Consider the following 21,861-nt stretch of genomic DNA (forward strand, 5'->3'; position numbering starts at 1 on the left):
TGCTGAAGAGATCTTCAAAATTGAAAAACAAATTTAAGCCTTCTAGTGTCACAGTATAAGATTTAGTAAGAAAAATTGAAATATTTGGTAATGTTCAAGATTTCAAAAGAAAGTCCCCCCCCCCCATAATTAGATTATGCTGTTAGCTTTGAAAATTTTATGTTGTAAACACAATCCATTTCAATAATAAAACATAGCAAAAATCATTTCAGTTCAAATTTGTTAGTGAAAAGAACTTTTAAAGTTGTTGATATCGTGTTATATTGAAAAATCATGATTTAAAATTAATCGTATTGCTTATTCTCATTACTTGAAAGAAATTTTTAACTTTTAATTCGAATTGGAAAGAATGAATTTTAATTTGCTTTTTGATGTTTAGGAATTCGTCTTTTCTAGAGAGAAAAAGTTATAGATATAATTGGAAATAATTAAATCAAATGTAAAGTTAAAAATTTGAAATTTTCAAATCATACTTCAGACAGGAAAAAACTCAATTTGTATTTTCATTTGCTAGAAATGCAAGTAATATCAAGAATTTTTTTTTATTATCTTGAAACATAATATTTACATAGAATACATAAGGCATAAGTCTGATATGACTTAAAACAAAATATTTACATAAATTAAGGCTCAACATAAATCACTGGCATTGCATGCAAAATTATCACAATAGTTGATCCGCTATTTCTTTTCACAAGCCACTTGATAATACATTTAAAGGTCATTCTATAATATGCTCTTGCATTATTTGGTATTGAACAGATACAAAAATGTAAAAATACAATTTTTATAAGTAAACAAATATGTATAATACAGATGGCACTCTAAAAGCTGGAATAATTTTCATGTTAAACAAGCAAGGTAGCAAGTGAAGAATTGCTAATTTTCAATATTTAGTGCAGTCAGATTTCTAAAGAAAGAAAGAAAAAAAAAATCACAGAATTATGGCTTTTGAATTAGATGCAGAAAAACTTAAAAGCCAAATCCTTATCATCTTGGACCACTGAAAGCTTCAGAAATATAAAATCATCTGAGCAATTTCAAATAAGCAATTGTTTAAAAAAATTGTTACTCTAATAGTTGTATTAAAAACATTATCTGCTACCACTAATAGTCATGTCTAAATCTAAAAGTACGTGAAATTGATATTAAAATTATAAAAAGCATAGTTGAATTAAACTAGTATGCATTAGCATTATTTCATCATGAAAGAATAAAAGCTTACATTTTTTTCCCTCCTAATCGCAGCTATTCATTTTAAGTTTCAAAATATTATTTAGGATAGCAAAAATTTATGTAGAAGTTTTTTTTCCTTTCCTTTTTGCTTCTGAAATATCAGTTTTATCTTTCAAACCATTAACACTTGCATTTATAATATAGCAGTTCTTGCAATCATATAAAAAAAAAAAAAAAAAATCAAGAATACGAAAACTGATAAGCAGCTAATTTCAGAATTTGTATCCCAAATATGTTAAATTTGTAGAATATTTTTAAATAAATCAAGTAAGTCCAAATGAATAGATGCATAATTATTACATTTTACGTGAAATGTAACATTGATAAATTTTATTCAAATATATTCTCATATTTTGAATAAAACTGCTTAATAATGTTATGAGTTATTTAAACTCCACTAAAAATATTAGAAATTACTTATCAAAAAATTTACATTCTCTAGAAATATCAAAAGACGTGGTTTCTTTACAGAAGTAAATTGTTTTTGTTTATATATATATATATATAATTCTAATTTCAAGATGAAAAAAAACTGAATTTTTTTGTAAATTTAACCAAGACCTCTCGCTACACCTTTCAGTATTTTTTCATTTGCAGCGTTTCTTTTATCATTCATAAAATTTAACAGGCAAAAGACATCTTTGTCTTTTGTTGAACAATCCATTCACTCAGAAAGAGCAAATATATAACAGTAGAATTGCAAAGTTTTCAAAAAGATATGTACAGTTTTTTTTCTCCCTATAATTACAGCATATTTACAATTCGAAATCACATTTCAAATTACAAAATAAATTATACCCAAATTAATTTTTTAACAAATGTAAATGTAATATAACTTAATTTATAAAGACAAATTAAATGATGCATTAAAACTTCAGAATTAAAAAAAAAACTATTACAAAATTTCAGATCACATCAGAATTTCAAGCAAAAAGAAAACCCTGGAAAATTTTATTTAGAAATAACTAAAACTACATTAAAGTTTACAATTTCATAGAATGATCGAAAAGTATTGCAAAGGAGAATTGAAATATAAGTTTTATAGAAAGTGCTTAGATAAACTGATAATGCATGACAACTAACTTCACAATTATGAAATTTATTGCTTCACAATTAAAAATGAACGAGGGTTTTCCCTCTCTGCTTTTCCCATATTACAACACTGCCTTGATAAAAGCAGAAAGTGCTTATAGAACTATTTTCAAACCTCAAAATGCAAAGATTTCAACTATATGACTATAGATAAGGCTCTGGTTTTTCAGAATACTTAGATTTGAGCATAATCAAGCAAATTGTACTTTGTGACAGCAAATACATTTTGCATGTAGCTTATGAGAAATACCAACTACTACCATAACAGATATATTTTCTGTTCCTATATGGATCAAGTTTCTTTATTAATAATAAAATTGTGGAGTACATACTACTAGAAAAGTTTGATGCTGCTAATAAGTATTTATGAAATTGTACATAACTTTTTTGTAACTAATATATTTCATCTAAATGATAGTTTACATCAATGGTTCTCAAAGAATTAATCTTAATATTTCTTAAAGCTGATAACTTTTAGAACTATTACAAGATATAAATATGAAAATTTTCAATATCCAATAAATATGATACATTTTTGTATTTAAGAAAATTTTTAAATAAAGTTTTCATGTCATTATTCATGTTATTTTAGATCCAATTTTCATGATAAATTTGATATAAAGCATTTTGAGAACCACTGCTTGGTAGACTATATGCATATCTATGATCTAACATGAAAATATTATGTATTTTCATACTTCATCTAGGATTAAGAAATAATAAAAGTTACCACCGTAAAAAGAGTATAGGATTACGTGTAGATAGTGCTTTCGATTTTAATCAGTACATACTTTTACTTTTTTTTCTAAAGAATTTTACATCATTTATATATATGTATTTTTCAATGAAGCAGATAATTCACATTATTTGGAACATTAATTCAAAGTAAACATTCAATATATATGCTATAGTTACACAATGGCGAATGTAAAGCACTGAGAATGCAGTTAAAAATATTCCATAATATAACAAGTATAATAATACTTAATAAACATAAGAATTATCTTTTGCTTACACAGAATTCAAATTTTAAAACAAATCCATCATTTTACCTATAAAACAGGACTTATTTCAGCTGGAGTAATTCAATGTAATAAACATGCAAAAAGTTACTTTAATTAATCACAAAACAGAAAATTAATAATACAAGGGCATGTATGTATATACAATAAGATGACTAGAATACACTTGACTTTCATGAAAAACATTATATAGATAGGAAAATGATATACATAAGTTGGAAAAAAACGACTAAAAATTACACTTTTAAAATTACAGTTATTTAACATATAATATGATAATTAAAAATTAATAAGTATGAAAACAATTGTATTTCATTTAAAAAAATTTCACTATTCCTAAAGATGTAATACATGTACAATACTATATTATAAATATGACTATGAAGATTATTTTTTCTTTTGATGTTTAAAGACAACAGATTTTTCATGATTGTAAATTTCTTGATGTTATGTAATTTAAATATTCTTTAAAATATACTTTTCCTTAATTGATATTTAATAACCTAATACATACTAACCGAACAGTAATTAGTCTAATTTGTGCCTTTAAAATATTTGAACTACAAAATAAATTTTATTTATTATATGAAACATAATACGATTTCTTTATATATGATATTATGTCTCATTTACCCAGATTTCTTTTACTTCTCAAAAGTAACAAAAAATCATTTGTACTGAAGACAATATATATATATGGATTTCAGAAGATATCATTTTTAGCAAATATAAAAGAATTGTTAGATATAATGAGAAGTAAGACTCGTTGAATACATAATCTTTTCATTGATATAAATATTTCCTTAAATGATTTTAATTTTGTTTTTCATTACAATTCATACTGTATGAGTATATTAAACACAATATACAAATACTGAAGAGAAAACAACAACAACAAAACATTCACTTAACAACTTTGCAGATGAGAAGAAAAAAAATCTGCAATTCCAAAAAGATGGCAAAATTGAAGCAATGAATACAAATTATTCTTCGCCTCTATTAAATATGAGAAAAAACATAATATATAAATTCTAGATTTGTTTCAAGTTTAATGCTTAGAAAGTTATAAAGTAAAAAAGCATTCAAAAATTGATCCTCACACCCACCCAATAGTATGTTTGATACAGCAACAGTATTTTGTTTTATGTAATAAAATTAAACTAATGCTCACAAAAATTTGTTAGCAAAACAAATTATAATGTAAAGGGAAATAACTTTTCAATTCTTCAAAACATTTACAGATTAAAACTAGGAATAAAATGAAACCAAATTTCATGTACAAACAATAGATGACAAAAGGTAAATAAAATTGGGGGCGGGAATAGCTTGTAAAGTCAGGATACAGAAAAGCATGCATATAGTCTGGGGAATCCTGAAGTTGATGAATAAAATATTTTCTGTAATATTCATACTGCATAGCATTCATTTCTGAAAATGTATTTTTTATTATCTTAAATGTAAATGAAATTTTTAAAACATTTTTTTTATATATTCATTGCAATTATTGATCAATTTTAGTCTAGAAAGCACCAAAGATCTCATCTATAGGCGATTTTTGGTAGCAATCCCTCCTCCCTCCCTGGAAATTCATCTACTCCTGTCTTCCACAGGGTTATACGTGAAATTTGGTTTCACTTAATTCATTAGAGCTGAAGAAGCCTCAAAAACAAGGAAATATTTTTTGGCAACCCTTTATATTATATAAAATACATCAACAAAAACAACTGTGACATATTACTTAGTATTATAATAAAAGAAAAAAAAAAGATTAAAATCAGCAAGTGGTTGCTTATACTAAATTCTTACTTTTCCATTTACTGATTCTTAATTTTCCATGATAATCAATTTTTTTAAAAATTGATCAGTATTTCAAGTACTGAAATTGATTTCATAATGACATGAAGAAATACTTTTGCAGATTAGAATTTTTTAAAGGCATACAAAATAATAAAAAAAAAGCCGAGTAATTTTTTTAAAAGTTAAATTAAATTGATTATCATATATCAAATGAAACAAACAATTTTATAAGCAAAATTTGTTTTCATGATTGTATTTAAAAAGTTTTCACTCCAAAAAAAAGTTTTATTACATATGCTACTATATTTCATTTAGAAATATCAATCAACTGTAAATGGATTTTAATAAATTAGATTTGTAATTATATTTAAAAATAACATTTTTTAAATGAAACCAATCCATGACAGCAAGAATTCAAATGCTGTTAACAATTAAAATGTTCTAATTCATCATATTAAAATTTTGATTCAAAAATCAAATTATTTTAATAAATTAAACAAAATATTTTCAGTAATTAATCAATTCCTTCCTTTTTTTTTCAAATAAAAATAATAACTATTTTATTTGTTAGTGGTATATTGCAAAACACTTTTTAGTTAAAGTATTTCTTTAATTTTAAAAAAAAATGAAAAATTCAATTGTGTTTAGCACTTATACGAATCTTTTATGCATTATAAAATACGATACATTTATAATTTAATGAAGTTAAAACATTTTGTTCAAATTTGATCAATAATAAAAGATGTTAAATTAATGATAACTGAAATATAATATTTCACAATTAATACTTTAAAATATTGATGAATAAGTCAACCGCGATTATACATAAAATAAACAGAATATCAAAATATCGGTGATGGCTGTGCTAAAAGACCATGATAAGAATTCATAAACGATATAACAACAAGGGAAATTTTAAAACACACTATATTCAACAAATTCAAAAGAGAATAATAAAGCACAACCACATTATTTCCTCAGCAACCTTTCTTTATTAGCTCATGGAGTATTTGAAATCTTTCTATTTTCTAAGAGTCGAGTAGCTTAAAGTTTAAGATTCTGGGCTCGGTTAGATAAGAAAGGTACCGCAGTTTTTTTTTTCTTTTTTTTTTCTGCACTGTTTTAGTGACAGTACAGCAAAGCAATAGTTAATATACTTGGCAAGCGAAAGAACAAAAATAGAGAGAAGATATTTTTTTAAGATAAAATGGTGAATAAGGCATCTTGTTAACATCACAGCATGGCTTTGGACATAAAATCAATCAGGCGTTTTGCATACTGCTCAGGTTGCGTACCGCTGATAGTGGCCGTGCGTTTTTTTGTTCCATGAGAAAGAATATCCACTAAACCCATGAAGTATACTTCTCTTCGAGAATAATCTAAAATACCAAATTTAGTTTGTTAGATATAGTAAAAGATAGTTAATACATACAACAAATAATGTACAGAAACTTTTAAATCCCTGAGTAGCTAATGTTGAACTTGCTTTGATATTGGTGTTACTTTGTAATTATTATTATTTTGCTACTCAGCTGAACATCGAGTTGCAGTTTTAATCTCACAACGGGGGGAGGGAGCATGAAAAGAATTTCAGGTTACCAGATATCCAATATATAAAAATGAATTTTTGTTTGTTTGTTGAACCTTATGCGCTGCCGTCTCGTTCAATCGATTGCGATGCAACTTCGCGAACTCATTGCTTGCACTTGCAAGAAAGTTATATTTTAAAATTTACATAAGACAAACAGTAAACGGCAATCGGCACATACCATTCGGAGTTAATCGTATATATCAAACAAAATAAAATTATTGTGATTAACGCCAATCAATGTGAGTGAAATGAAATCGAAAATATTAAATACAAACGCTAATTTTTTTCCTTCTCATTAATGAATAGACATCTACACAGGATGTTGTCATTTAGTGTGCACAATATTTTTTCTGCGGCAAACCGCGTATATTATTCAGAGTTTATCTCACACATATAAAATAGAATTATTATAAATGCCGATCAAGTTAAGTTGTATATAATGGGAATTTTCCAGTGCAGACAGTAGTTTTTCTATTTATTCAGTGAATCGACAAACGATTTTTCGGTTATACAAGCGTATATTGTGTTGATTGCTTCGATAAAAAATATGTCTCGAAATGTTTCGTCACTTAATAGAACTACAAGCGCAGCACGTGGAAATAAGCCAATTCGAGCTTCTCAAACAAACGAGGAGCGACAAGCGAGAAATGAAGCAGATCTTTTACGAATTACAAATTCACGTGCTTCAGAATCTCAAGATCAACATGCGGCAAGAATCGAAAGACATCGTTTATGTGCTAGCTGATCACGCGCATCAGAATTAAAAGACCAGTATGCGGAAAAAGCGAGGCAACTATTCGTAACGGAAAGCCTATTTGAGTAGATGTGCTCATTCCACGCATTCCCATTATTCCCACTGACAAGCCTTTAGATTTTAAACAACTTCAGTTCCCCATTCGACTTGCATCCTCAATAATCATCAACACGTCGTAAGGTCAAGTGTGCGAATATATGCTGAATGCTTACAAGTCGGACAGCCAAGAAATTTGTTTTTCCTGAAGATGAAAAAACAAAAAGTATTGTCTACACTTGAATAATAAAGTTTAAAAAAAACAGTAAATATTATTTGTTCTCCTCCTTTATATATCATTCAATTTCAATTAATGTATTCATTGCCGATAAGAAAATAAATATTCTTTCTATCATTCCTAATTAAACAAGCAGTTAGTTTAAATTTCATACCATATTTTCAAAATTATTTCTTCTGCGGCTACAACGGGTACTAGCTAGTACCGAATAAAAAATTAAATGCATTCTTCATACCGAACCCTACCCCCCAAGTTAAAGTAAGCCGAATTTTCATATCTTCATCACCAACAATTGTAAAAAAACTCCAACCTGGGTGAAATATTTAGAGAATAACAATGAGAACGATTCAGGTTTGATTTCAACACTGTAATATATTGTAGCAAATTATGCAGTAAATATTTCTTTTAAAAACTGATTAATAAATCGAAAAAATATATAATAATAAACCGATATAGAAAAGATATTTTTTATTTCAAGATATAAAAATAATTTTTGCGCTGAAATATTTTCAAAATTTGACGCGAAAAAATGCCAAAAAATTTCGCTTCATTTTCAGTTAATTAAAATTTTAATTTCAAGAAAATAATTTATTCAAAATTCACCTTACAAAGTATATATATAAGCTTACATACGAAAAATAAGTAGTATGAAATACGTTAATCAACAGCGCGACACAATGGCAGAAGAGACCAAAATTTTCCCCATTCGGTGGTTTTATTATGATATTTTAATAGCGATTTCTTTGACACGAGTCGATTTAGGAAAGTTAATCTTGGATATCTTTGAAAGAATGTTGTAAGCATAAAGGATTTTTTTCCCTTCACTTGGAGCATGAGAAAATGCCAAGTGAGCATTCTGAAACAGGTGTTAAAAGTAATTAAATAAAAAGTGGAATTGGATCAGAAAGAAGAGAATATTTTAGAATCAAGTTAATATGGGCTAAATTAAGATAATGACTGAGAAATTAATTAAGATTTAAGTTAGATTAAGAGATATCATTACATGTGTGTGTGTGTGTGTGTGTGTGTGTGTGTGTGTGAAATTGCTAAGTCTAGGTTAAATGACTAGTCCATTCAAGAGCCAGCACATACATTCATTTTTATTATTAGCAGAGATTTATCAAAGTGTGTACCTTCTGAGCTTTGTATGGCATAAGGATTTAGAAGAGCAGGAGGATCCTTCACAAGGATAGGTATAATTCGAGGAGAATCGGGCGGCGTAGGGACAGCATTGGCCGAATCTTCACTGCCCTCATCCTCGCACTCATCGTTTTCATCAGAACGGTCTCTCTTCTCTTCTTCCTCTTCGGCGAGCTGACAGTCGTGAATTCCGACACACACCGAATACTCGGTCAGATGAAAACGTTGCAGGAACTGCAAACACAAGCATTTTTAAAAGTAAGTTATCATTCGAGCAACATCTGCACTGTCGAGTTCTAACATTATGAAAACCTTATTACCTTTCTCTATATTCTAAAAGCCGGACAGACGAACTTTCTCTGCACAGATTTTACTCAATTTGATACAAATTTGGTGTAAAGATCGTATACCAAGTTTCAACCTTCTAGTTCAAAGCATTTTTGAATTATCTTTGTCACTGACGCGAGTTCGCAAATTGTACAGACTAACTCCATGGCAAAGGATACCGACGTGCTCTGATTGGTCGATTTCTTTCGCACAGACTTTCTATGCTGTAGCTGCTGCAACCCTGTTGCATTGTTTAGTTTCTAAGTACTTTTTTGCCTGCCATTTTTCAAAATGGAGAAATTAAATCTTCCAGAGAAATAGAATTATAAAATAATTGAGATTGATGAGAATAGAGCTATTTTTCGTATTTCAGATCTTGTAAATAAAAAATTAGCACAGGTAGCAATTTTTCTATGAAGTATTATTAAAATAAAACTTGAAAATTAAGCTTTTATTTTACGGGAAATGATCGGGCAATTTTTTTTATTAAATTTTCACATTAAAATCATTACCATAAAATATTTATATGCAAATATAGTATATTTATTAAGATATTTAGATGACATTAAACGAAATAGAAATCATTGTAATTCTTATTGAATATTCATGCAAAATAAAATAACACAAGGAGATATTTATTTATTAATTTCGCATTCAAATTATTACCATAAGATATCTATCTGCAAATGTGCTATATATGTTAAGATATTTAGCTTCATATAGTTATTAACAATCTAATTATTAATCTTGATATTTGTTATTAACTTGATATTAAGATTTATAAATATATAAATAGTTAATACATTTCTTTTGAATACTTATTTCTTGCATTCCTGTAACACATATTTTAGGAATGGATTCAAGAATATCAACAAAGATCGGAAATAAGTTTGGCACAGTTTTGCAAAGTTTGAGCCAAATAAGCGATAACTACACTATTATGAGTGCAAAACATTGCCAAAAAGATGCCAAGGCTTAAACCAATCAGAGCACGTCGGTATCCTTTGCCATAGAGTTAGTCTGTACAATTTGCGAACTCACGTCACTGACAGACATACGGATCGACATTTTTCAAAAATGTGCTTTTCGAACTCGGGAAGTCTAAAATGGAGATTCACCAGAATCTCGAGTTCGAATTTTTTGACGATTACTATACTTTCTCAATAAAACGCATACGAGAGAGTAAAAAATAGCTATTTTCAAGACTAACCAATAATGTAAGAACAGCTATTTTAAGAAAAAGACGAGGTCAAATAGGTTGAAGTGTTTAGTGATTTCTCACCCAATTTGGCAACCCAAACATTTCTAAAGACGGATTTATAAATTATTTTCGATCGGTTAACACGATTTTGATATGGTTAGCTATAAACGCACCCTGTTCTTACTACTTTTATATCTCAGATGAAAAGTTGTTAAAAGCAGTTATGAATAGTTAAATCTAAGGTTCTTACATACTAAATACGCAAAAAATTGGCAAATTTTATTAATCCCATCTCAATAGTGAACATAATCGAACTTCCATTATGAAAGATATAGTAGTATGCGAGTATTTGCTGTTTGTTTCAGCAATTAATATCAGGCATGTGGTGAAATTCAAGAACCAAATCAAATACTGAATTATTACAGAAATGCAGGTTACTTATAGAACAGCATATGTTTGGAATTCGATTGTAAAACATATGTTCAGTTAAATGCAATCAAATTTAATTATATACTATTTCAATCAGAAGTTCGATTCATATTACTAAAAAAAAAGTAATTTCTAGTTTTTGTCACTGTAATGATCAGCGCCATCTATCAGAACTATCAAGAAATGTTGGACTTTGTGTTCGAGTCAGATATTGAAAGAGGCAAGAGAATGATCGCGGAGAGTGAGAAATGACAGACGGATCCGAAATGATGACTCTAAAATTTATATCAACTAAATTATAATATTTAACATTTGTAATACTGTGTTTGTAATGAGTGCAATAATATTAAATTATTTGTACTAAAAATATTTGGACTGTTGACTTAAAATATTTGGTCTTGCTCATACGTTACATCACCAATAGCAACGTACTATTATTGTACTTTCAAATGGCGAAACCATTTAATCAAAATAATTACTGAAATCAACGTTTCCACTGCCATTTTTACTGTGGAATTGTTGATAATTAAGATCTAATAAATTAAACCTACTTATTCAGAATAGTGGAAGTGTATGGTGCATTGGAGCTACTATTATTCAAAATATACAAATTTGATTGTTGCATCAGCGTTTAATATCGACAAAATATTATAAATAAAACTTCCCTAATTACCAAAATGCTGGAATATCAGATTCATTTCATCTGTAAAATTGATATTGAACAAGGTAAATTTGTGACGAAATAACACTCACAGTTGTAAGAAAAGAATTCTAATAAAACTAATATTTAATAAAAGAAAGAGCTCTGAAAGGATTTCCTGAAATTATCGTTTGCCTTTTTCACAAAAAAATACTTAAGTTGAGTTGTTTAAATTAAATCGTGTGCGCGGCATTGAATATGGAAACTGTTGTGCTTTAAAAGCGCTTTTTATAAATGGAATGTGGTTAATTAAACAATCATGAAGGATCGTAATTAAGGTAAGAATAAGATTAATTAGTAAGAACATAATAAGAGTAATACAATATGCAACAGAAAATAAAATAGATTTTGTTGATAGTAATAGATTTAGTGTTCTCTCTGGAGCTGAGCATATTTTTAAGATATCCCAGATTTAGTAAAATAAAATGCCATTTCTTTTTGACACAAGAATAATATCCCTATTAGTACTAAATGTTGCAAGATATCTATCTCTACGATATTGTTCGACATTCTGAATGTCGACCAAAATCATGTAGATATCGTAACAATGTTGTTGGGCATTTTGGGATAAAAAGATTATGTATGTTTATCTACGAAATAAGATTTAAGTTACAGACAAGACTATCAAAATGATCAAAAATAATGATTGGCACTTATATAAGTTATTGAGACTTCACTGTTAAAATGTGCCCCCAAAAGACAACATGCACATTAATAAGCCAAAAATCACACAAAAAATTCTACAATAACTTTGAAGTAGAGGTGATAATATTAAAATGAAAATGAAATAAATCTTTACCTCACAATCAGATGTCAACATCGCAATAAGTTTTTCCTTTTTATCCATACCCACATGCAATTTACAACCATCTTGAATGAAATCTCCATCTTTCAAAGTAGGCAAATCTTTCACCTGAGAACCAATTACACATTTTTTTAAAAACATAATGCTAATTTTGATAAATTAAAAAAAAAATAATGCTAATGTTAAAAGGTAGAGCTGTTTAGTTTCATTTGAAGAATATTCTTTGATGAAATTAGGAAAGTCTCACCTTTTCTTTCACGCTTGCTTCCCTGTCTACGGTCATGCCCTATAAAAATGAATTCAAATATTATTCAAACCTGAAAATATCAAGAAACATTTGCAAAATACAAGCCAACTTTTTCGTATGTTAAGCGAAATGTAATTAAATTCTAATAATATTACAATTTACATAAATATTATACTTATAAAGTATTTAAAAAATGTAGTTTATATACAGGGTATCCCAAAAAATGTATACACATTTTAGCAGCTGATAAATAAGTTATTTCTTCTTTCTTTACAGACTGAACCCATTGAACCGAGTGATGGCAGACAGACTTGAATTCGAAGAAAGGAAATTTATTCTAAAATGCTACTGGAAGTATGAAAATGCAGTAGAAGTGCAAAGACAATTTAAGAGGGAGTTTAACAAAGAACCACCTACACGAGTTACCATCACTCGAATTAAGAGATAAGTTTGAAGCTGATGGAACTGTTCCGGAAGACCACGTACATCGACAAGCCCCAAGAAAGAAGAAAGATTACTGGAAATGTTTCAACGAAGTCCAAGAAAGTCTTTGCGGCAAGCTAGTCGTGAGGTAGGCATTTCAAAATCATCTGTCCATCGCATCATGAAACGTTGTCAGTGGAGAAACTACATTCCAAGATTAGTCCATGCTCTTAATGACGATGATCCAGACCGAAGAGTACAGTATTGCGAGTGGTACTTGGAACGATGTAACGAAGATGCACACTTTCCCACAAAGATTGTGTGGAGTGATGAGGCCACATTCAAATTAAATGGTTCGATTAACAGACACAATTGCACCTACTGGGGACCTGAGAATCCACATGTTATGGTCGACCACCATGTTAATTTACCAGGAATTACAGTGTGGTGTGGCTTATCTTCAAGACGATTAATTGGACCTTTCTTTTTTGACGCTACTGTGACTGGTCCTGTTTACTTGAACTTGCTGCAACAGTCTGTCATACCAAGCATTAGAGAGGTCTTTGAACAGGATGAGTTTTATTTCCAGCAAGATGGGGCACCTCCACACTACCATCGTGATGTTAGATCCTTTCTTGATGGGATCTTGCCAAACAGGTGGATTGGACGGAGAGGTTTTGTCGAATACCCTCCACGTTCACCAGACCTCACACCACTAGACTTCTTTTTATGGGGATACCTAAAGGACAAAGTCTACGCACAGAAACCTGCAATTGAGGGCAACCATTGAACATGAATGTACGAATATCCCAAGGGAATTGTTCCATCATGTGTGCTATTCCATCGCTTCGCGTTGTCAGCAGTGTCTGGAGAAGAACGGACAACAGTTTGAGAACATGCGATAACAAGACAATAGAATGATATTTGTAGAATCTTTTACATGTTGAAAATTATTCGAATTATAATAAACCCCAAATTTACAATTATTTAAAGTGTGTATACATTTTTTTGGGACACCCTGTATAAATATATACGGATATTTTTTTTTATATAATTTTGAAAATACACTCAAGTTTTTAAAACAAAATTAAATGTATTTTAAATTTATCAATTTCTAACTTTAAAAAAAATACATTGTTTAAACCAACGGAAATGATCCCCAAAAACTTTTTTTGCTATTTTCAAATTAACGGTGGAATTCAAATCAGCAAATTCTGCATAAATTTGAGGGGAGGGGTTCATTGCATTTTTCTAAAAATATTTTCATAATTGTTACGAAAGATTCATAAAAAGTGTATTCTGAAGCTAAAGTTTATAATTAAATTTATGCTTATTCATTTCAAGAAATCAAAAAATATCACAACTTCGCAGAAATTTAATTAAAAATTTATTTGATAAATATGCGATTAATATGCAAACTTAACATGCTGTGTAAAATGAATGATAATCCAATTAAAAAAAGATAACAATTTTAAAAAATCAAAATATAATAAAATATGAATCTAAGTTTGTAAATTAAAAATTTCACAAAAAATACTATACTCACATTTAACAAATCAAAACGAATCAAAGAATTATAAACAGAAGATGCATTTAATTAGAAATATTTTCTGAAAATTTAAAAGTTACTGCCCATGAGAAAACAAATTAATGGACATAACCATGCTTTTTTTTTATAAATCTGATCAAGTACTAATACAATTTACCTTGAGATCATATTTACAATGGACTTTGAGATTGCTACTGAAGATGTTTCTCATCACAACAAAATATGTTTCAGTTCCATCAACAGTTAATCTGTATAGTCCTAAGTACTGAGGTAACAGGGTTTTCCCATGCTTCTCAACTATGTACTGGAAAGAGAAACGATAACAGTCAGTTGAATCATGCACTTCAATTTAGTTTATTGATCTGTGCAAAAATATAATGATCATGGTAAACTCCAACTGTCCATAAAAGTAATCATATGTCAGGTTAACCATAAAAATAAAATTTTAATGAACTTTCTTATTTGCAATGAGTACATATACATTTTTTTTTTTTTTTGCAATTTTTTTCCTTGTGCCCATAATGATGATTGGATTTTCGATTTTTTTTTTAATTTCTTATACAGCATACATTGAAAAATACATTTCTAACTTTTAAAAAAATCCCCCTTTTTTTATAGTACGAATCAAAAATACTTCCCTTTTATCTTTTTTATACCAAAAGAGATATATTCTTTAATTACAATATATATATATATATTTTAAAAAAAGAGCTAGCTTTTCACGCAATTTCATCATGTCCCCCCCCCCCACTTTTAGATTTATTTTGTGTTAGAAAAAAGCTTCAATAACTAACTGTAACTTTGGAAGACTTAATTACAAGTAAAAACAAGAAAATAAAGATACACGAACACAATTTTTTGAGCAAAAATACAAAACCTCATGGGCATACCAAACGACAAAGTTGTATTTTAAATCAATAAGATTGAGATTTCATTTGCTTAGATAAAAAATTATGAATTATCATATCCCAAACATGTACTTTAAATAAAACAAAATCCCTCCTTATTTGCATTCAAATACAGTTTACAAGACGCTCAAAATAAATTCCAATAAATTATATCTATCTGAATTTCTTTGCAGTGGAACATATTGTTTTCCTTCCTGGTACATATTTAAAAAAAGACCAACTTAAATTATCAGCAAAGCAGCCATTTTGATAACAGCTGTATTTTTGGACAGATTCGATTAAAAGTAATATACAAGTCCTTCAGATTAAAATTCTTTAAAATAGAGCGTATTCTAAAGCCAAAAGACGAAATAAATGAAAAACTTCTCTCTTAGAACTGATTATAAATGGATTCACGACTTTGCCATACGAAGGGTAGATTTTGCTTTATTTTAAAATAATGTTTCCGAGAAATGAACAGTTCTCAACTGGTTCTGTACCTAGTAACTGTAATCATTGTTAGTAATTACATACAAGCTTTGAACTAGAGAAAGTTAAAATATTCCCTGATGAGAGACAGAGGCCTTGATGGTACACAATGTCTAACTGCTGAAAGACAGATTTTGATGACGATATGACAGATGGGTTAACCATAAACGCTTAAGCCCATCATATTGCTATAATCAAGTTTAGCTAAAATCACTCTTCTATAAACTTTTAAAAGAATTGAACACTCACAGTCCATTGTTATTAATCAACCTTTCAAAATGTTTAAAGACTAAGGAACTTCTTCCGTAATTAGGAAATATGAAGACAGAAAGGCAGTTTAGAATCAAATATAATACATAAAAACTTAACTCGTTAACGGCAATGGCTGCATCTTTTAGTCGAATTGCTGGATCAATAATGATGCAATACAAGTTATAAATTTTACAAAATGAGTACATAAATTTTTTGTGCAGAGAAGACAAAGCCATTTTCATCCGCCAATTCTATTGCGAATTTAATGGCAATTTGTAGTTGCCGTTCGATAAAAAACATGCTTATACAAGAGCAGTGGATTCGAAAATTATCAATAAATAGGGACCTATGAGCATATGGTGGCGATTTTGGCATGTCTTCCAATTATTATAATGATAAACAAAATAACGCTCAAACTACTACCTTGCGGTACCACTTCATTTTGAATTAAAATGTTCGATAAAACATTAAAAGTTCCATTTCGCAAAAAGTTTTGAATAAAAGTTGGTGATTTTCCATGGAAACCCATGCTGTGTTAATCTTTTAAAATCCCATGACGCCAAGTGCGATCATGCGGTTTTTCCATGTCGAAAAATATTGACATTAGATGTTTTTATGCGATAAAAACTTCTTTTACAACTTTTCAAAGATTAAATATTGTTCAACTGAAACTCTTAAAAATAGAAGTTCTCTGAAAACTCTTTCTTTCAATATTGTTCTTCAGAAACTCTTTAGATGTTTTTTTATATAATTAATGCATTAATAGGAATTTATATAATTTATGTATTAATAGGAATTTATATAATTTATGTATTAATAGGAATTTTTATTAATAAGAATTTATATATGTATTAATAAGAATTTATATAATTTATGCATTAATAGGAATTTGTATTAATAAGAATTTATATAATTTATGCATTAATAGGAATTTGTATTAATAAGAATTTATATAATTTATGCATTAATAGGAATTTGTATAAATAAGAATTTTTATAATTTATGTATTAAAAGGAATTTGTATTAATAAGAATTTATATATGTATTAATAAGAATTTTTATAATTTATGTATTAATAAGAATTTTTATAATTTATGTATTAATAGGAATTTGTATTAATAAGAATTTATATATGTATTGATAAGAATTTTTATAATTTATGTATTAATAGGAATTTGTATTAATAAGAATTTATATATGTATTAATAAGAATTTTTACAATTTATGTATTAATAGGAAGTATTGCAATGTCCTGCATATCTGAGAGAAAAATTAATTTTTCAACTCACTTAATTTGAATAATTTACCTAGTAACAATGCAAATTCAGACTTTATAGATAAACTCAGCCTAATTCTCTGAAGAAAACTCCATATACACAATCAGAAATCTTTGAAAATTAATTTTGTAAAAGCATATATTTAAAAAAAAAAAATTGTTATTGATTTATATTACTCTCTCATTCTCTAAGTATAAAAATAAGTATAAAATTACTTTCAACATAAGGAAATACTTCTAAATTTCAATTTTGTTTAAAAATGCGTATTGTACTTACAGGATGGTATTGCTTGAGCAGGGAGTGCATAAATTCTACTTCTTCACTTTGGAGCATTTTAATAGCAAACATTTTATCGTGGGACTCGTACAACTTGGTATTATTTTTATTGTTGGAATCGACCAGAACAGGCTGGGACTTGGTTAAGGAATTCTATCAAAAGAAAAAGTTTCATTTATCCTAGCAAAGAATGCAAAACAATGAATAAGAAATATCACATTTTAATTGTATCTTTATTTAACATTTGTTATTCGATTAAATAGTAAAGTTTTTCGTTTAATTATTTTCCACTTTTTTTGTTTTTAGTTTATAACAGTTTTATAATATCATAAAATCTCGTAATCAGTGCTTTTCGAATTTCATAGCAGATGGCAAAACATGCATAGAATCAAAATTTAATTAGATTAATTGATAATAAAGGTTTGAATATACTAAAGAACTCTAGCGGGAATTCAAAAGTATAAAAATTTTTAAAATCTAGCAAATTAGAAAGTAAGTCAAAAATCGATTATAAAATTTTATCTTTATATCGTTTTATATTAATAAAATAATTTTTGGAATTAAAAAAATTAATTAAAAAATTTTAACATGGCAGTAACCAAAAGAAGAACACAAATGCAACGCAATGCGAATAAACTATATAAAATTCTTCAGATTAAATTTAAAAAATATTATTGATAAAATTTAATAAAACTTTCATTTAACTATTAAATTTCAAAATTATTAATAAATATCCTTTTCTCTTTATTTGAAAGTATACTTAGTTTCATTTATTCGGGCCATATTAGCGTTAAATGTTACTATTTTGCAAATTTGGCTGCTATTGAAAAGCATTATGTAAAGCGATCTCACTCTCGATGGGAGGAAAAAATTTAATATTTGGCGGCATTTCGCAGCTTTAAAGTCCATTTTGGATGTTGCCAGACTGATTTAAAAATTTCGATTAAACACATCTTTAGGGTCTATTCTAATCATAGCTCAGTAACTAATTTCTAAAATGTCAGAGATAGGCACATACTTCCAGTTGGAAAAGCACTTTAAAGTAAGTCAAGAATTATTTTTCATGTTGTTTGAATCAATAATACACTGCTGAAAAACTACAAACTTCAAAATTTTAAGCAGTCTCTTAATATTATTAGACATATTTAATAAAATATTTTTGACAAACAAATATCTTAAATAACATTCTTCTAGAACTTAAACTGTCGAACTATAAAGCTTCTATGAATTTTTTTTTAAATATTAAAACAATCAGCGGTTGCCTCGAGCAACTTCCCCTGTTTTCAACGAGGCAGGCATTGCAATGGTTTAAAATCATTTACAATAATGACATTCAATTTTTCATGATTTGCAGAAAGGTGAAAGCATTTTTATTTAAATGTCAGCATTTCTAGAAAATTTTACTCAATATGATTAATAGCACCAATGACTGCATAAAAATTTAGATATCGAAATTTAGATTTTTTTTTCTTCAGTAGAATACAATTCAGTAGCCTCAATATAAAATATATAATTCATTTCATCATTAAAAGCGTTTTTCGAATAACAGGTATATGCCCATCGTAACGATACAGATATTAGCTACCAGGCAATATAATTAATCAGTATTTACAGATGTACAATATATATATATATATATTGCCAAATGGATTTAAAAACATCTTTTCCATATTGTTACGAATTTGTAATATTGCTTTCCTGAGTAGTAATTCACTTGATAAGAAAGATAACTAACAGATGCTAAACGGGTGCTGAATGAGCTCAAGACTTAGCGACAAAAATAAAGGAGCCAGAATATTCAAGAATCTTGGCGATAGCAAAATTAAAACTCGATTACCACCGTTTAATCTAGATGTCCTTTCGTGGCAGCCATAACAGCAGAGCTGGAATGAAAAGTAATTGAACTGAGCTCAAGCGAGTAGTCGTGCGAATTCTTTCTGTAGAATACTGATCTCTGCGGGCTTCGTGCAGATGCGATTGTTTAATAAAATTTTCTGCTTGTGTGTTGTTGCTTTCTGCATGTTTCGTTTCTGTTTTGTTACCCATGTTTTCGCGTAGAATAAAGCGCCATTATCCGTTATAGAGACTGTTAAGATTTTTCACCTTATACCTATCTGAGAGATTTAGAATTTTTCGTAATAATGTTTAAACTTAAATACTTTTCATAAAATAATTAGATTAATAAGAGATGGCACAGTTTTAAAAACATTTTCTTCCCTACTAAATTTATCTAACATGACACCTAATTTAAGATTTTCAATTATTTGAGAAATAAAAATTAATAAGTTAACAACAAATTCAATAATAAAATCAATTGTCATCATGTTTGTTTTAGTTCTGAAATATGATGAAAAGAAAATGCATTGATGTAATTTCAGAATAATGAAGTAGAAATCATGATTAACTTACAATATAATCGGTTTCGTTAATGCGGAATCTCTCCCTTAAATTTCGGAAAACTAACGGACAGTACTCCTTTACTTTGAAATGACTGGGCATATTTTCTCTGAAAGAAAATAAAAATAATTAATTTTGAAAACTGAATTTAATCTCCTCCACTACAACTCTTTTTCATAACTCTTATAATGTAAAATAAACAATTTTTAATCAGAGGCAAGGGTATACTAAAAACTTTCTTGCATACTCTATAATAAATTTAATTAAGGTATCCGACTAGGTTGCAAAGGTGCTTTTTCCAGAAAAATCTGATTTTATTTTTGTGATATGAAAATAAAGTCCAAACTTCGTAGATTTTAAAACAGACCGCGTTTTCAATATATGTATGATAGAACTATATACACAGTAGTTTCAATAATACATAACAAATAAAAATGAAATCGGAAAAATGAAAAAAAAACATCGGATAAAAATGAATCAGTGGTATTTTTAACCGAAATGAGTAATTTATTTTATTTTTACTGTAAAATTATCCAAAATAATATTTGATATATTTATATGAACTCTCTACCTACTCAGCCGTAATTTGTTTATTTTTTGGCATTTCTGCTAAAAAAAATCGTGAGATGTACATTTGTTTCCAGCGCATTCGGATGAATTAATTTACAAGTACAATATCTAAACGCATTTTCTGAAGAATGAATATTTCAATGTGGTTGATTCATGGGAAACATTATATAGCAAAATCAATTCAATAAAACTTCATGAAATTTCGTATGCATGTATCCAATCCCTTTGAGATGTGATGGACCACGAATTTTATCTTCATTTAGACATGTTTTACAGACACTAAATTCATAACATAGACAAATTTTGACAAAAAAAAAGTATTAACGACAACTTCAAACGCTCATAAAATTTTTATTCATCAAAATTTTTTTTATTTTGTAGTCTGTTATATTTTATTTAGTTTGAGCTATATATAGGTGAAATAAAAATGAAATATTTCCATTATTTGTTTCTCCCAACATAGAAATTTTGCTAAATTTTCATTACATAAGGAATTTTTTTCAAAACTAAAGGCAACTTACATAAATTCATACAAAGATTGATAAATTTGGTGGGAAGCATACTTCCCACGGCCCTAGAAAGGGTTCAATTCGTCTCCGAATCTACCTAGTCGGATACCTTAAATATTATTAACCGCATGGCATTAAGAGTTATGAAATAATCCATTAGAATGCAATCTTTGGCGGTTAATTGCTGAAATGCAATTAATACACAAGCACCAGAATTCTGTATGTGTATTTTTTTTTCTCCTCTCTCTCCTTCGATTGACTCAAATTCAAACACAAGCTACAATTGTAGTCACAAAACAACATGCCGATTTCATAAATTTATGTCATTTGAGTTTTTGAATTACGCATTTACATGCTTGTAAAGGTATAGACCGACAGGTGATCGATCAACCCTTTGAAAGAATTGGTTCACTTTAGATGTTAAATCTCTGTACCAATTTTATAAATCCAGTTTTTTTTTTTTTTTTTTTCATTTTACAGATATCAAATGAACTTATATTTGGAGAACTGGTGAGACAAACTTCTTTTAAACAGATTTCGTTCAAAATCTGATAGAAATTTACAAATTTAATATTAAGTCCATACATCAAATTTCATTAGTTTAGCTTAAAGCATTT

At 28.1% G+C, this 21,861-nt stretch overlaps 1 protein-coding gene across 1 annotated transcript in view; it reads right to left on the bottom strand.

Moving 5' to 3' along the window:
- Positions 1-5,777: 5,777 nt before the first annotated feature.
- The window catches only part of LOC129980992 (phosphatidylinositol 5-phosphate 4-kinase type-2 alpha-like), a 91,152-nt gene continuing 75,068 nt past the window's right edge, over positions 5,778-21,861 (bottom strand). The window contains exons 3-9 of the mRNA XM_056091566.1: positions 20,178-20,274; positions 17,769-17,921; positions 14,745-14,891; positions 12,616-12,654; positions 12,363-12,476; positions 8,900-9,140; positions 5,778-6,526 (exon numbers count right to left, since the gene is read on the bottom strand). Of these exons, the coding sequence (XP_055947541.1) occupies positions 6,381-6,526; positions 8,900-9,140; positions 12,363-12,476; positions 12,616-12,654; positions 14,745-14,891; positions 17,769-17,921; positions 20,178-20,274 (937 nt within the window). The 3' untranslated portion in view covers positions 5,778-6,380. The remainder of the gene's footprint in view (positions 6,527-8,899; positions 9,141-12,362; positions 12,477-12,615; positions 12,655-14,744; positions 14,892-17,768; positions 17,922-20,177; positions 20,275-21,861) is intronic.

The sequence above is a fragment of the Argiope bruennichi genome, chromosome 8, assembly GCF_947563725.1.
Source record: "Argiope bruennichi chromosome 8, qqArgBrue1.1, whole genome shotgun sequence".
Taxonomy (NCBI): domain Eukaryota; kingdom Metazoa; phylum Arthropoda; class Arachnida; order Araneae; family Araneidae; genus Argiope; species Argiope bruennichi.